This window comes from Manduca sexta, chromosome 24 (genome assembly GCF_014839805.1).
Source record: "Manduca sexta isolate Smith_Timp_Sample1 chromosome 24, JHU_Msex_v1.0, whole genome shotgun sequence".
Taxonomy (NCBI): domain Eukaryota; kingdom Metazoa; phylum Arthropoda; class Insecta; order Lepidoptera; family Sphingidae; genus Manduca; species Manduca sexta.
The window spans coordinates 15,768,076-15,785,999 of NC_051138.1; the positions used below are offsets into that span (position 1 = coordinate 15,768,076).

General features: G+C 41.1%; 1 protein-coding gene across 1 annotated transcript in view; it reads right to left on the bottom strand.

Annotated features, from left to right (window-relative positions):
* Nucleotides 1-17,924, bottom strand: part of LOC115444704 — a 123,986-nt gene that overhangs the window by 96,184 nt on the left and 9,878 nt on the right. Inside the window, 13 exon segments of the mRNA XM_037442437.1 lie at nt 847-1,032; nt 1,249-1,426; nt 1,600-5,327; nt 5,754-5,828; nt 5,905-9,536; nt 9,539-13,946; nt 14,311-14,490; nt 14,914-15,108; nt 15,365-15,544; nt 15,790-16,033; nt 16,368-16,544; nt 16,803-17,036; nt 17,428-17,634. Of these exon segments, the coding sequence (XP_037298334.1) occupies nt 847-1,032; nt 1,249-1,426; nt 1,600-5,327; nt 5,754-5,828; nt 5,905-9,536; nt 9,539-13,946; nt 14,311-14,490; nt 14,914-15,108; nt 15,365-15,544; nt 15,790-16,033; nt 16,368-16,544; nt 16,803-17,036; nt 17,428-17,634 (13,624 nt within the window).

Consider the following 17,924-nt stretch of genomic DNA (forward strand, 5'->3'; position numbering starts at 1 on the left):
TGATTGTTTACCGTAATTTTAGGCTTATTTTAGAATATTACAGCTTATAAAATTGAAATCTTTTTTCGTGCACTCTAGTAATTAATTTCGCTAGGCTATCCTATAGACCGCCCTGTGGAATGGGGGCGTTTGGAGAATTCCACCACGGTATCCCCTGCCTGTCGTAAGAGGCGACTAATAGGGGCCACGAAGGGGGTCGTCGGCGGACAGCCCTAGTGCATTTCTGTGCATCTTTGCACATTTGTCGGTTAACCCCCGAGTTGGACGGCAGTGTGTGTAGTTGGCCTCACGCTGCCGTAGACGCCGAGGGCGTCCTTCGGTGCGCGGGGGCTTCTGAGCCCCCATAGGAGACGGGCCGCAAGGCGGCACCGCGCAGGGGTGGCTGCGGTCGCAGACTAGACACTTTAACGTCAGAGGAAGCCCGCAGCTGTCCCTAATGCGCCGAAGAGGGCCACCGCGGAGTTTTAGCTGGTAGGCCGTGCATAGGTTTAAGTTGTATATAGGGTTAGGGACTCGGCCCGGCGGTCGCCCGAAGGTCGTCATCAAATCCGGGCGGCTCAACGCCGGGCCGTAAGGCACGGTTACCCCAGCATAACCGCTCAGTCGCCCCCCACGAAGGCTGGGCGGTAGTAATAAGGGACTTTCTCCGGGAAACCAAAAAAAAAAAAAAAAAAAAAAGGCTATCCTATAGAATGTATTACATCACATAGCTTAATTAATAAAGCGTAGATAGAGATCTCTTTGTGTATTAAAGGTATTATTAATAAGAATATGACGTTATGTATAATTTTCTATTAGGATCTTGGCGTTTGTATTAGTGTGTTAAGCTAAGGTAATGTACGATACCTGGTAGTGCAGCTCGAGGCGCTTCATGACCTCCTTGGCGAGCGAGAGCAGCGCGTTGTACTTGGTGGTGAGCTGCGTGATGCCGTTGGACACGCGCGTGTCGGCGCACGTCTCCAGCAGCGTCTGCGCGCGCACGTTGAGCTTGTCCAGCTCCGCTTGCCAGTCGAACAGGGTTTGCAGGTGGCCCTGGATGATGGGATTACTTTGAATTTGTCAAATATTAAGAAGTTTCTTTCAAGAAATTAAATCTCTTGACATATATTTGATATAAAGCATATCCAATATTTTACGCAGAATAGTAAAAAAATATTACTATTAATAAATAAAATATTTAACGATAAAATTCATAATTTTAAACTATTACGTCAAAAAAAATTATGTGTAAATTTAAAAAAAAAATACCTGGAATTCCTCCAGAACGACCTTCTTCTGTTCCAAATTATTCTGCAACTTGTTGAATGATTGAACTAGTTTCTCAGTCTTCGACAACCAGTCTAGGGCTTCCTTGTACTGCTCTTCGTATTCCGTCCATTTCACGATACCTCCCTCGATTATAGCCTTCGTATTGTTAAGCTGCTCACTATTAGAAAAAATATTGTTGCTTTAATAAAGCTACAAACCAGTGGGTGTTGTTGATTTCTCACTTTCTTAATCGCGTAAATATAAAAAATCTTCAATCAGATAAATAACTAATTAAAAACTATTTCATTTGCATAGCCTATAACATAAAGAAAATGTAAAAAAATTACTTACACGTAAGTATCGTACTCCTCCTGCATAAGAGCCACTTCCTCTTCGATTTCCTCTCTGTCGTCGTCATCAGCTAAGCCGCAAGATATCTCGCCCTGTTCTAGGGCCTTCTGCAGTTTCGCTTGACCCTCGGGCAGTTCGCTCTCCAGTACTTTGAGCTGCGAAATCTTACTGCTCAATGATTCCTTGTCTCCGGTAGCGTCGGAGCACTTGCCTAGTCTCTCTTTAGCAGCTCTGATCCATTGGACGAAGTCTGAACCAGCATCAATAAACACTTGGTGTTGCTCAACAGTTTCTTTCTGTTTCTCGTACAAATCTTTAGCTTGTTTTGATAGTGTCTCGTATTTGCTGGTTATCTCAGATGCGGGAGCTTGTTGCATAAGTTCCGAAGCCTTAGAAGTTACAGACTGAATCATGGGCTCAAACGAAACGATATCTTGTACAATATTGTTTGTTTGACGGAGGGTCGCCTTCCTCTCTCCTAAGCTGAGGCCTGTTGTGAGACCAGCGAGGCGGTCCTGCCCCTTCTTAGATTTGGCGACTTTTTGTTCACATACTTCTTGCAGTTTTGCTTCTCTGTCAGAGATCCATTGTTGGAGTTGAGAATAACTGGAACTGTAGTCGGCCCATTGGAGCAAAGATGTCTCCAAGTGCACTTTAGCGGTTGTCATCTTCTTGACCAGACGATCCCATTCGTTTTGAAGTTCTTTGAGTTCTGTGTTGATTCTGTCCTTACCGTCTGACCTCGTATTTCTGAGAACTTTCTCTCCACTGTTCACAGTAGCGTGGACAAGGTTTTGACCTTCTTCCCTACGCTTCAGCAAGTCCTCGATTTGTTCTAGACGCTTCTGCAAAGCTTCCTTACTACTATTACTACCAGTGTCACTGCCACTTCTCGTGATGTCCCACGCATCATCTATCCATTTCTTAGTCTTGGCATAGTTGTCATCATAGGTTTGGTGTTGTTCGTAATTGGTTTCCACCTTTTTAAGGACATCATTTGCCATGTTAACAAGTACTTGGTACCTGGAGTTCAAATGTCTAAGTTGGTTGTTGACGTATGTATCTAGGTGTGAGGACAGAAGACCGGCAGCAGAAGCATTGAAGTTGTCAATATCATCTTTCCCTTTGTTCAACTGATCAACTATTTCCTTGACTTCGTTGACTTGAGCACCCTTTTCTTTGGCTGTTCCAAGCAATGCTAACTTGTGGTTTTTGATAAGAATCTCTTTCTGGGCTAGCCAATCAGAAAGACGTTCATACTCATCCTTGTACTCGCGCCATTGGTTGACTGTATCTTCGAGTTGACTCTTTTGTTGCTTGATTTCATTGAACAGATCATTAAAGCTCTCTTTCAAAGCCTTCATTTCGTTCTTAATGATAGTCTGACCTTCAGGCGATGTACTAGCTAGCACAACTTCTCCAGTATGTTGTAAGTGTTCAAGCAATAATTCTCCTTGGGCTTGCTTGTTTATAAGAGCTTCAAGGGGTGCCACAGAGTTTTCGATTGCCAGTTTATCGCTAAGCGGCTTTGATTTTAAAGAGGGGACCTTTTCTCTAGCCCTGCTTAGCCACTGAATAAGTTCATCGTGAGCTTCTTTATATAGTCTGTGGTCTTTGTATTGCTCTTCACGATCTGTGAGCAATTTTTTGATCTTATCATAAAGACTGTCGAATTTGTTCAATGTCTCTTGAGCTTTAGAAGCGGCTTGGTTTTGCTGACCGCTTGCAATCATTTCTGCTGCCTTAGCTTTTAAAGTATCGACATCCAAACGATCACAACGAGTCTTTTCTTCAACCTCTTTTAGCTTTTCAAGCTGTGCCCTCTTATCGGTCATGGAACCTTCGAATGGTGTTAGCTCGGCAAGCATATTTTCCATCCAAGTGTTGCTCTTTTCAATTAACTGTATCTGTTCAAGGAAACCAGCCCATTTAGTTACAGAGTCATCAAGCATATTCTTGGTTTCAATCATACGTGATAAAAGCGCAGACCATTGTTCTTGTAATGCCACTAAAGAGTTGTTGATGGCCTCGTGACCAGCTGGAGCAGTGTTAGCCAATACATTTTGCGCTAATTCCACCAATGATTGGACTTTGGTAAAACCTTCATCCTTAGTCAAAAGAAGATTTTGAATGAGAACTAACTTAGTTTCCAAGTCATCTTGTGAACAGGCACTTAAATCTGCGCAGAAATCTAGTTTGTCTCTCAACTCTTCAATCCATTGCGAGCATTCAGTGACGTTACTAGCAAATTCTTGATGTGTCTTTACATACTGTTGCCATCTGTTGGTTAAATCTTTAACTTTTTGGGACAGAGTCTGGTATTTTATGGACAAATCTGATATCTGTGAGCCTCGGGGTCCCAACACACCAGTATACAGATTCTGTGCTTTTTCGGTAATGTTGTCAATTTCAAGTTCTTTAGCTCTAACTTCACCTTGCAGATTTTGGAATTTATTGAATTGTTCTTGCTTTTCAGGCAAAGTAGCTTTTAAGTCAACAGCATGGATTTGATTGTCCGTATTTCTTATCCAACTAAGGCACTGATCCTTCATGTTCTCGTATTCGTTCCATTGTTGAATCTTCGTTTCAAGTGATTCTATGGTCTTGTTAATGAACGAAACAAGACCTTCCCATTCTTGGTGTGAAGCGTCAATTTGGTTTCTGATGTTCGCTTGTCCGCTGCTCACTGTGCCTGGTAATACTTTCTCTCCAAGAGTACGAATCTTGTCGATACGATTCTTCTCCTCGGGCAAATTGACTTGAAGTGACTTCAGCTTCTCACAGTTGCTGCTGAGAGCTACACGCTCCAAATTAACATCACCCCAGAGTTGGGCAGTGTTGTGTGTCGCTTCTACCCATTCCTCAAGATCCTTCACAGCTTTAGTATACTGTTGGTGGTTGTTAACAATGGCTTCGTATTGTTCAACGAAGGACTTGGCTCTGTTAAGTATAGTCTCGTGTCGTTGCTTAAGCTGATTTATTTCCTTGGTAATATCCTTGGTAACATCAGGAAGACTTTGGGATCGAGACTCCAAGTCAGAAATATCTTGTTGATGCGCGATGGCATCTTGCAAGAATGTTCTGTATACGTTTAATTGGTTACGTTTCTCGTCCAGAGTAGCCTTGAGTTCGATCTCTTTAGGAAGCGTCTTTTCAGCAGTTGTGAGCCATTGTTGGACGCTCTTCAGATTATCTTCGAATGAAGACCACTTATTCAGTTCAGAGTCCAAGTCTCTCTCGGCCTTTGTAATGTTATCGTACAGATTTTCTATAGCTTGTTGAATTTCGTGCAGTTGCTGTTCAATAATTTCTTTGCCTTCAGGTGAAGTAGATGGGTAAAGTTTCTCTCCTAACTCAAAGGTATTGTTAACTAGAAGAGTGGCATTACGTCTCTGACTCAGTAGGTCGTTAAGGCTTTCTCTTTTAGCGCTGATACCTTCCGGTGTGTTGGACAGATTTTCTTTGCATTCTTCAAACTTATGCTGAGCTGCCTTAAGCCAGTCTGTACATTGATTATATTTGTCCTGGTAGGATCTGTGGTCGTTGACGGCTTGCTCGCACTTCTTGACCAACTCTTTGGCCGTCGATTGGACAGATTGGAATCGTGACGTCATTTGCTGCAAGTTCATTGTGATTCTTGTGTCGTTGCAATTTTCAATAAGGTCGCTAAATTCATCTGTCAATTTATCTACGTCATTTTCTGTCTTCTTCAAATTAGCCAAAATAGCCTGTAAATAATTATTTATTAATAATAAGAAATACAAAAAGTGTGAAACCTATATTCAAATTAAGATTCAAGAGGTTTTGTTCACTCGCATGAAGAAATTTAGCAACCAATTAAATCGACTTAGATTTAGAAAAAATTATTACGTTTAAACTGATCTACGACAACTACAATTAGTATAAAAATATTTAGGTAGTTAGAAATATAATATTTAATACCAGGCGCGACAAAATTAGAAGTACCAATCACCGACGCCTCAAATTAGTATATATAATAAATAAATTTTGTCATAATACAATACTTTATAATAAACAACCATCACGTTTTTGTTAGAAATTCTTTTTTTTTGTGAATTAGAATATCTACTGAAAATTAGACTATTCCTACAGTGCTTAATGCTGATTAACGACATTTTTTTTTTAAATCTTACTTGATCCAACGCTTCGCCCAAAGAAATGACAGCGCTCAATTCATTTTCGTGATTATCAATTGCTTTACATAAATCCTGTTTAAAATTAATTTAATTTATAATATATCCAAGTAATATACTGACAACTATTATAAAGCTTATGTGAACGTACCTGGTATTTATTAAGCTGATCCACCTTCTCATCCAGAGTGGCTTTAGGTGTGTAAGTCTTGAGACTCATCTCTGTGTCGCTTAGCCAGTGCTGCAAACGATCGTTAGCGCTGTCGAATTCTATCCATTGCTGAATCTTGTCCTCGATTCCGCGCTTCACGTCATGCACTGTGGCCGTGAACTTTTCAAGGTCAGCTCTAAGAAGTCCAAGTTCTCTGGACATGCCCTCTTTACCTCTAGGAGATAATTTAGCACCATTCTGTTCGATCAGATCTGACAATATTTTAAGCTTGTTATTGCCAGTAGGTATGGCGTCCAGTAGTTCCTGGATTTTCGCCAACTTGCTTTGTAAAGCCGCCTTATTACCGGTGAAATCTGACAGAAGATGCAAACGATCCCACAAATGCTTCTGGTAGTCTTGCAGTGACTTCTGTTGATCCACAAATTGTTGGTATATTTCGAATGTGCTTTCATGCTTGTCGATAATCGCTGACAATCGTGCCGTGAGAGCATTGTACCTATCCCAAACTGACTGAATAATGGCTGTCATTTCATCACTTCCACCCTTACCCGAATGCAATGACGCAGCAACACTCTTAGCTTTTTCAGTGACGGTTTCAATTACTCTCTTATGGGAGTAGATTTCTTGAAGTAATGTTTTATTCTTCAGTAATTTGGATTTAATTTCTTGTGCTGAGTTAAGAACAGCCTTTTCTTCGGTGTCTACTATCTTTTCTTTCTCATCCAGCCAAGACAGAGTCTGTTGGAGCACATCCTGGTAACTGGACCATTGTAAAGCCTGGGATTCGTACTCCTTTTGTTGTTGGAGAATGGCATCGTTGAATTTGTCCCATCTTTCCCTGAGTGCTCTGATTTCAGCGCGAATATTTTCCCTGCCATTTGCTGCTGTTTCAGGCAATACTTTATCACCCGATGTGGACAGTATGCCGATCTTATGTTCACCATTATCTCTCTCAAGTAAGAAAACTTGTAACTTATTGCCCTTGCTTTCTATGCTAAGTTTATCTTCTTTAGAAACCATTTGAGATAATTGCTCCTCCAAGGGTTTGAGCCAAGCGTCGAACTCATTACGTAACTGGACATATTTTTTGTGGTCCGCTACTAATTCAGACCAGTGGTTGACAATTTCTTTAGAAATCAAGTGCAATTGTTGGTAGCGGCTGCTTACTTGAGTCACGAGAGGCTTAAGACGCTCTACTCCACTGAGTTGAATCAGGCTATGGGATTCATCAACGAATGCATCGATTTCCTTCTCTTTGGCGTTGATTCCGTTACGAAGATCAACGTACCTCTTCAACTGCGCCTCTTTCTCTTGTAATGTGGAACAGAGGCTCTGGTCACGACATTTAGATTCCATGTCTTTCAGCCATTCTGTTATCGATTCAATGGATGCGTCAAATTTATTCCAAATTTCCAAAGTGTGCTTAAGTTTTTGTTCTGACGTTCCAATGCCTTCCACGGCACTGCGTAATTGATCATGCAAGTTCTCGATTTCTGCTCTAATAGCTGCATTTCCCGGCTCTGAGGTGCTTTTACTGACCGCTACGAATACGGATCTGATCTCATCTAATTTGCTTGAACCTATCTTTTCAATATCCTTCAGGGCCATAGCAGATTGCAATTTTCTATTAATTTCAGGCTTTTCACCCGTAGCATTCTCAATGTCGAGAAGCTTTTCAGATTGCGATCCAAGCCATTCTTTGTACTGTTGAATGAGTCGTACTAAGTCTTCATGCCTCTTTACACAATCTTCCAAGTTGTCTTGTAGGTTTTGAGATTTTGTCACGATGTTTTGGAACAATTGCTTGATAGATTGTAAGTAGACATTCAAAGAAGCATCGTGCGTTTGATCAACCAGCTGCTGCGCTTTGTCGCAAACTGACTCGACAAGCTGTTGATGTGTCATAATTTCTTGATGCATTATCTTGTGATTCTGCAGCTGTGCCTTCTTTTCTTCTAAAGAGGCCTTGAGTTCTGTATGTCTTTGCATTGCTCTCTCTACATCCTTCAACCATTTTGTGAGCTGTTCTTGGGCAAGGGAGAAATCTGAGAACTGAAGTAGGCACTGGTCTAGCTTGTTTACAGTTTCCTGGAAGCTGTCACCGAAACTATCCCACAGAGTTCTTATTTTGCGGATTTTCTGACGGATAATCTCTCTGCCATCAGGACTCGTGTGAGTATACAGTTTTTCACCTAGGCTTAAGAATTCTTCAAACGCGGGAGTCTTTTTGTTTCTAGTTTCATAAAGTTCCTTAGCCTTATTCTGTTTTTCTTGAAGGACTGCGTAATCGCCAACAATTTCATTTAAGTCTTGGAGTTCACCAAGCATACCGTTGAGCCAAGTCTCCATATTATTGTATTCATTCTCGAACGTTTGGTGTTCGGATACAAATACTTCATATTTAGAGATGATCTCATTAACGACATTGTTTAACGTGTGGTATCTTGTGGCAAGTTTAGATGTTTTATTCGTAAGTTCTGATTCACTTGCTACAGTTTGTTTAGTGTCAGTCAAAGCGGCAAAATCAGCGCTCCTCGATGTAAGTTCGTATTGGATTTCTTTCACCTTATGCAAATGAGCAATTTTAGCTTCTAGATTATTTTTAAGGCTTTGGTCTCTGACTTGGTTTTCTTTAACCTTGAGCCATTCTTCCAGCTCGTCCAGAGTCTTCTGACTTTCGGTCCATTGTTTTAATGTTTCTTTTAATTTCTTTTCTTGCTCTTTGCACTGTGTAGCAAACTGAGTCCATGTTGATTTGAGTTGTTCGTATTCGTTAATAAGAACTGGGTGTCCGTTAACACTTGTAGTTTCTAAAACTGTGTCCAGTTGCGACTTTAATCCCTTTAGCAGTTTGTCGATATCTTTATCTTTTGATGTTACTTTTTCAATAGCTGCTATCTTGGAATCAACATCGTCTTTTTGAGTAACAACGCCATAGTTCAGCATACTATTTTCAGCTACAATGTGGTTAAGACGATCGCGACCATCTTCAAACATTTGCGCGTATTTTTCATGTTCAATAACATGAGATTCGCAGATTGCAGTTCTTTTTTCTAGCTCTTTGGCCATGTCTGAATACCTCTCGATAGTTTTTGATAGACTTTTCTCTGCTTCTTCGTCAGGCATAAGCTTGATCTTCTCAGTCAACTGTGTCAGCATCGACTGATGTATCTCAACTTCTTGGTGTGCGATTTTATTTGCATGTAGCTGAGCTTTCTTTTCAGGCAAAGTAGGGCAGAGTTTGAATTCTCCCAACTCCTTTTCCTTATCACTGATCCATTTTTGAACTTGATTGAACGTATCATCGAATGACGATCTCTTATTTATTGTTGTTTCAATGTCCTTAACAACATTGTTTAATGAATCTACAGATTCCTCAAAGTAATCACGAAGAGCTCTTAGTTCATTCCTAATCTCCTCGCGGCCTTCAGGAGTGATGCCACTAAACAATGCTTCCCCAGACTCAATGGCGCTATTAAGCAATCGCTGTCCAATCTCTTTGTTTTCATTTAGTTTTTTGATTTGTTCTAGATCAGCAGCTGATGGTTTAGCATGCTTGCTCATTACAGCTAAGTCCTTGATTTTAGCGTTAGTATTTTGAAGCCAATTTTGAACTCTGCAATAGATTTATTGTATGTGGCTTTGTTATCCTTCAAATCCTTAAGCCTTGCTAGATGTGCTTCTGTGAACTTGCTGACTGCCTGATATCTGGCCACTAAATGGTTGATGTATTGTAGAACGCGAGAGTCAGGATTGCGAGCCAAGATTTTCTCGCCAGTTTCAGTTAGTTTTGTGATCTCTGCTCCGTAATTCTTTACCTCTTCATTTAATTTATCAATTTCACTTATTTTACCGTCAATTTCCTTGACATCAAGTAAATTCGTAGCTTCAAGCCTAACTTTATTTTCCTTATCTTTCAACCATTCAGATACATTTTCCATTAAACTTTCATATTCCTGCCAAGCATCAATATTGTCTTTAAGTCGGTTTTTGATTTCATCGCAGTTAGCCATCAACACATCTAGATTTTTCTTAGCCTTCTCGGTCTGTTGCGCAGCTTCTTGTGCACAAGCAGGTTCAGCGACAAGTTTTAATATGTCACAAGCTTCTTGAAGTTCTTTCACTTTGGCGACACAATCAGCAATACCACTTTCTACATCATGCAACGCGGCAGTTTTAACTTCTAAGTTATATTTATCGCTGTTTACATCAGGCATACACCATCTTGTTTTGTCATCTAAGATCTTCAAATTTCTATTAAACATAGCAAGTTTGTCAGTAAACAGTTTTTGTAAGAATGTTAAGAGTGTTATTTCCGTCTTATTTGCGTGGACCAGTACGCTCTCAAATCGTTTCTGTAAAGTACTCAATTCTTTAGGAACTAAAGATTCATAGAAGCCTGGATAATTGTCATTCATTTCAGACACATTCTGTGTAAGATTGTCAATTTCATCATTAAGATTTTGCAGTTCGGCTTTGCACGCCTGGCATTTCTTAAGACGATCTAAAATCTTTGCATTGTCTCCCGTCATGTCATCACATTTAATAATGTCTTCACGGATTTTGCTTACATTATCCGATAGACGTTTAATGTTGTCCTTTAGTTTATTTTCCTTAGATTCCAAAGAAGAAACTGCACCCTCTAAGTTATCTGCAAGGGATTGCAAAGCCTGGAACTCATTATCCAAGTAATCAATGATCGAAGAAACTTGACCACTTGGAATACTCTTATTCAAATTGCTAATTTGTTCATACTTGCTCTTGATACTGTTCTTTAAGCCTTGGTATATTGGTAACTCTTCCTTGTATTTAGTTAGGTGACTATGAGCGAATCTGATCTCTAAGTTTTCACAGGCGTTTGACAAGTTTTGGCCAGTTTCACTCAACCAAGCGACCACCTGATCTTTCGTATCATCAATTTGTCTCCATACCAATAATTGGGATTCTAAATCTTGTATTCTTTTTATGACAGCATCATTCATCTTTTCCCATTGTGTTTGTGAATTCAAGAATGCTTCTTCTAGTGGACTCGTGTCAAATCCTCCCAAAGTAGATGCTTGCTTGAGTACAGATTGCTTAATGACTTCCATTTGATCGAGCAAACCTTTAGACCGCTTCAACAGTTCATACGATTTCTTTGCTTTGTCTAAAGCTTGTGCAGTTTGAACGTAATCGTTGGGTGATTGTTTGCATTCATTGTGCAACTGTTCGGCTCTGCTCATTTCTCTATCAAATGCTACTGTGAAATTTTTCAATTCCTGTAGTGTCGACGACAAGAAAATGTATTTATTCTTCGTGTCTCTCATAGAGTTAACAACTTGGTCCCAGCTGTTGTCAGCAGCAGACATAGTATTCTGTATTGTTCCCATGTTAGGCTGGTCTTCCCTCATTAAGTGAAGACCTTCCTCTCTAAGTTCCTTTCTGATGGACTGCTTGTCCCTAAGCTCTGCGTCAAGTTTGTCTAGTTGTTCGGTCATGTCTTGGATGGTAGCTTCTGTTAATGGTAGTGGTTTTTGTGCCATCTCATTGAGTACACTCTGGATGTTGTGTAACACTTCATTCAGCGCATTATGTTGCTGATTAAATTTATCCCATCGCGCGCCAACCTTCTGTACTAAATTCTTTTTCGACGTGACTTGATTTAGTAAAGCATCGGCTTTCATTTCAATTTCTCTTACCAGACTGACCGGTGACATTATTCTGCCAGTATTCTGATCCGTCACCTTTATTCTTGAAGGACCGTCCAATAAAGCTACATTGCTTTTCCATTCTGGAATCTTAGTAATCACATTCACAAGTTCTTGCCTAAGAACTTCGTACCTCTCTGGAGTTAGTTTTGGTCCTTCAATCTGGTACTGGATATGACCAAGTTGCTGTTTAGTATCATCATACCAGTTCAATAAATCGGACCACTTTTGTAGTACACCCTTGTTTTGTTGTATGTTAGTCTCAATAATTTGGTAGTGTTGCGCGATATTTGAGTATGTTTCGCTCAATGATCGCGATTCGTCCGGGTGTGAAGCCAATGTCATATTCTTGATTTCGTTGTAAATGTCTGCGAACTCTGGAGCCTTAGCTGCATGTTCTTGCAAAAGCACATGCATAGATTGCAGCGTAGGCTCCACTTTGTCAGCGCCTATTTGATCGTAACTCTCAGTTTTTCTTCTGAAATCTGTGATCCAGTTGTCGAAATTGTGTAGTTTCGTCATGAATTCTTGTCTTACAATAATCTTATCAGAAAGTTCGTTGACTCTGGTTCGAACAGTTTCGGCAAGATCATTTGTACGTTGTTTAATATCAGACACCTTGTTCTTCAACAACGTTGCTCCTTCCGGTTGTATGTTATGGCAAATGTTGTCACATATTTGCGATAAACTAATTATTTTAGCTTGTTGCTGTGATATTTCATTGCCGAATGATTTAAGTCTGTTTAATTCTCTGTCTAGTTTCTCAACTTGCGGAGTCTCCATTTGTACGCTACGACTACTAATCAATTTCTCTCCATTTTCTATCCATGATTCCAATTTCTCAGCTTCACGTTCAAAGTTTTCCCAGTTCGTGACGAGTTTATCCAATTTGCTGTTCCATTGATCGGCGAGATCGTGAACTATTGCCCAACGAGAATGGATAGCGTCTACTTCATCAGGAGCACTAGTCTTACCTGACAACTGGTGGCTGACGCTGGACAGTATTTGCAAGTTGGTTAATTGTTTATCACAATCCGTGATCAACGCTCTTGATTGCTGCTGCATTTGCTGTGCTTCAGGCAATGTTGTGGGTTTAGGAACATTACCCAATTTAATTTCAGCTTCCTCAATCCATGGCTTAATCTCTGCGACGCCTTTTTGATACTTCTGCCAGCTGGCTAAATCGTGTTCAACTACTTTAGTTTGATGTTCAGTGGATCGTTGTAAGTCTGCCATCATTTTCTCTAATAAGGCAACGTCTCCCTTAAGTCTCGTGGCGTCCTGGACACGATGTTCCATCGCCAATTTATTCCCTTGATCAGCAACGTTTCTGATAATTTCCAATTTTTCGCTAATGACCTTTTGTAGCGCTTGAGACTTTTCAACTCTTGCTTCGGGTGTAATATTTTCGGAACGGATTTCGGATACGAGAGCTGGACTTTCCTTTTTGATCCATTCTCGAACGTGTTCTAGTTTGTGTTCAATTTTGACCCACTCTTCATTGACTTTCTGCAATTGTACCACTTTAGTCTGAACTTCTTCTTCAACTTTACCTAATTTACGTTCAATAATCTCTAGATCTTTTTCAATAACGGGCTTAGGTTTGTTGGCTGTAAGTGAGCGTAGGTCAGTGTAAGCCTTTTGAAGCTGTGGCAGCTTCTCTGTCTTAGCCTTTTCTATATCAACACTAAGTGTTTTTGTTTCTTGTAATTCACGACCGATATTTGTAACACCAAGCTCCAGGCCTGGATGTGTAACGTAGCTTTCGATTTTGTCTATATCTGACAGCAACTCCTCCTTCTGGTACTCATAATTGGACCAAACCTTTTGCGTGTCACGGAGTTTGTGGAGGCGATCGGTGGAGGTTTCATAGGCTGTGTTCCATCCAGTTTCAAGGGTCTTTACATCCTCCCTAACAAAGGCTGGAGCATTGGCATCCTTGATGAGCTCTTTGCCTCTTTGGAGCATGGACATGACTGAAGGCCTGTGGCGATCCAATTTTTGTACGGCAGCCTGTTGCTCCAATACGAGTTGCTCGACGTGTTGTAGCGACTGCGGTTCCGGCACGACCATGGCTTGCTCCTTAGCGCTCTCAAGTACACAGATAACTTCGTGCACCTCTCTGCGGTAAGTGTAGCAGCGCGTGTACGTCTCAGTCTTAATCATAGTAATCTCGATGGTCGGTATGAGATTCTTGTACCTCGCAATAAGGTTCTCAAGTTTGATTTGTTCCTCTTGAGCCTCCGACTCTGAGCAGTGGTTAGTGAGCATATCCAGGGTTTGCACGAGCCATTTCATGTCCTCGCGCTTTTTGTCTGCCTCGCGACAGATGTTCTGTGAATGGAATCAATATTATTGTACTCACTGACCTACATAAATTAATTAATGAAAGACAAGGCATTTGTAAATAATAAAGACAAAAAATATATTGGCCTATTACCATCAATTCCCGCAGCTGCATCCAAGCAAGCAAATAAATAGAAGAATAATTATTTATTTTAATTTTGAACCTATAAATACAATGTATATTTAAACGTCCTTCAATGACTTCTAGACGACAAATTTTTTATACCAAAAAACAAAACACACTAACAAAAATTCTAATGCATCAATTTAACCATAGCTCGAAAATCTGCTATTTAAGCTACATAAATACTAATTCAATCTTTTTCTTCAGTTCGACTATGCTTTTCCATACCTGGAAGATAGTCTTCTCCCGCTCGAAGGCCTCGGCGGAGTCGACCTCGCGCACGATGCTGTCCATGGTCTTGTCGACGTGGTCCATCCAGCGCTCCATCTCGCGGAACTTGTCGCGGTACGCGTCCCATTTGGCCGAAATGCGTTGCAGCTGCTGCCTGAAGTGCTCCACTCTTTGAACCTACAGTCAAAAAATTTATAATGTCATTTCGGATCCACGAAATTGGCTTCGTATTGGTTGGCCTGAGGTAATTAGATGACAATTGACTAATGTAAATTGATTAATATTGAACAATTCATGTTTTTTTTTTTACTAAAGTTTTTTTTTACTAAAGCAGTAAGCAAGATATTCTGATATGGCAATACAACTCTTAAACCACCTACAAACTGATAAACTAAGGGAGCGAGTATCTATGGTTCTGTACGGTGGCCCTCTATCACCTTGTAGGGAGGAGGTGAGGTCGACTAAGCGTGGACATTTGGCACCTCCGTTTAACTGTTCGCGATCAAAGAATGATCTTTTGTATATTTAAGTATTTTCAAGAATGAAATATTAGGATCAATACCATCCATATTCACAAGGCAAGTCATATTATAAACTTACCGTGCTCTCCCACTCTTGCTCGCACTTCTTGACTGATTCCTCCAAGACGGTGTCTCCGGTTTGTTGCGTGTAACTGGTGGCAATCTTCTTGAGGTTCTGCAGGCAGTGTTCCACCTGCATCACCTTGCCCTGATTGCGGAAGTATTCCTCGTTTCTTATCAGGATGCCGTCAGCGTCATCGCTTTGGTTATAGGCCTGCACAGAAAGTAAAGTTTTGTTTGAAGATTACTCCATTATATGTTGTAGTAATTATTAGCTTCCTGTGTGATGTAGGGAATATAGAACAAAAAGATGGTGAACAAGAGTTTTCAAATGCTTTCATATCCAGCAACCATCATGAACTTTAGAAAGTATTATTACTTGTAAATAAAATATGAGTTTAACGGCGACCTTATAGCCTTAGGAGAGTGTGAAGAGTGGCCTCATATTTGGACGAAGGTTTACCACCCACCTGCTCCTCATAAACGATCTCGGTCTCGATATCCTTGATGCAGTGATGGAAGACGGTCTCGTCGAGCCTGAACTCCAGGCGCATGAGGTGCGGCGGCGCGCGGTCCAGCAGCTCGCGCCACCTGCGCTGCAGGTCTTCCACCATCTGCACTATCCGCGGACGGTCTTCTTCGTTCACCAGCTGAATATTAAAATAAGAATGAGTAATCACCAACAAACATTCAAGACACTAACCTAAGTCGCTTAAATTTACATAATATCTTTCCCTGAGACTTTAAAGTTAGTTTGTGTCACTGGGGATCCCAAAATAACCATCCAGCCCGATGGGGCTGCCGATGGGCAAAATGGTTCTAATAATCCCAAAACAAGAATTTAGGACATATGAGTTGTGCAAGAGTCAGGAGTTCGACGCCTAAATTTCCTCACCTCAATAAGCTCCCGTCCAGACCGCACGAGCTCGGACACGGCTCTCTCGTCAGCGCCCTGGAAAAACCGTTTGTGGTAGTCGACGGCCTGCTTGGTGTCGACCCTGGGGTCCGTGAGCAGGGACTCGGCGCGCGAGGCCCACTCCTCCACGGCGCGGCGTTTGCTGTCAAAGTCATCCCACGCACGGACCAGCCGCTGCAGGTCGGCCTCGCGACGTGTCGCCTCGGAGGACACGTGGGCAAACCTAACAAATAAAAATGAGAGAAATTAATTCATAAAATAAACACATATAGCAGAACATCTCAATTAGATTTATTTTCCAGTCATGAGAAACGAGCCCGCGGCCTCGCGCCTTTCTACCAAATCGTGTCACTACTAACAGTATTGTGTTGAATAAAATACGAGTGCACAAGTTAGTGTGATTGGGTGTTTTAGGGCTAACTTAGGCAGAAATCGCTGAACACATTCACGTGAAATATGGCACACAGATTAAATCTAGATTAGATCTACTTTTTACCTTTATTCCGATAAATAGTATAGCCGTGATCAGATCCTAGTTATTTTAAAAAGCACTCTACCTCTCGTTGAGGTCCCTCATGAGCCGCAGCTGGTCGGTGACGTCAGCGCTCTTGTCTGTATCAGCGGCCTGCACGATGTTCTGGAACACCTTGTTTTTGCTCTCCAACATCGACCGGTAGTAGGTGGTCCGCGAGAAGAACGAGCGATGCACCTCGTACCGTTCCTCGATTATTTCCCTATGAAAATAATATATAACATAACTTGGCTTACAGCCTTCTTCAAAAATCCGCTTAGCAGTAGTCGAGAAAATAGGCACATAGGTAACATTAGTCACGTTTCGTGAATCTTTTTCCTATTCAATTGGGTAGATTTCTCCATAAATAGTATATCAAATCTGAGTACTCTACATAAGCATTAATTTCCGCCCGAAATTAAAATTTACTCAGTAAAAATCTGTGATCATGAATGAAAGCACAATATATATAATAGCTCACCGTCGAGTCTCTCCCGTGGTCCTCAACGTTTCCTCAGCCCTGTCGAGCCAGGAGCCGATCTCCTTCTGTCCGCTCTCGAGCGACTCATGCTGCACAAGTAGTTGTCTGTATTGATGCAGCTTCACGGGGACTGTGGCTCTCACTCGGACCAGAGACTCCTTCTGCTGCTTCAGCTTGGACATGTTTGATTCTACCTCGTCGCGAGGCATCTCTGCTATTGCACTTTGGAACGTTCTAGAAGGAAATAGAGTTAGAATTATTTTAATGATAATGCCTTTTCCATCGATTTCTATGTGTGTGTATAACACAAGAACAAAGTGAGAAAGTATTTTAGACCTACGCGACAATTACCCATATCTTATATGTTTAAGCCTGTATTCAACAATTCGTCAAGTATCTGTGTCATCTTTTGAATTTATTCGCCGAAAATCCTGTTGTCATATCAATTATTGCTAGCTCTTACACTAAGGATAGTCCCAAAATTTATAATGTGTCTCCATATTCCTATATTTGTAATTGGATTTATTTCTTTCAAATCAATATGCTTTACAAGCAATTCGGCATTAGGTAATGAAGTAACCCACTTGATAATGTACATCTAATTAAATATTAGCCAGTTCCTCACCTGCTGATGCTCTTGAACAGCTCCTCATGGTGTTCTATCTGCGAGTTGAGCTGCAAGAGCTGGTCGATGTAGGCCTGTATGTCGGTGGTGTTGGCGCGCGGCTGCCGGCCGAGCAGGTTGTCCGCTGCCGTCAGCCAGGAGTCCAGCTCGCGGATACCGTTCGCCAACTCGCGACGGTGACGCAACGCATCGCCACCGCGGACATATCTACAAAGGATCATTTTTTTTACACTTTAATATAATGCCGCTATTATTTATCTAATACTTCGTCTAATATCGAGAAATTTCGTGCAGACGTTTGTATATTTATCGAGTGATTAAACCGATAAACTGATTTGGATTTTGAATGACTTGGAAAAACCATGGGTCAACTTAAAATAATAATGTTTGCTTTCTGTCCATGCTTAGTGCAATTGCAATACACAGTGCTTTACTATTCAAAGTTATTTTTACTGTCTTCGATCAGTACGTCTGGCAGGAATTTAAGCGTTATCGCA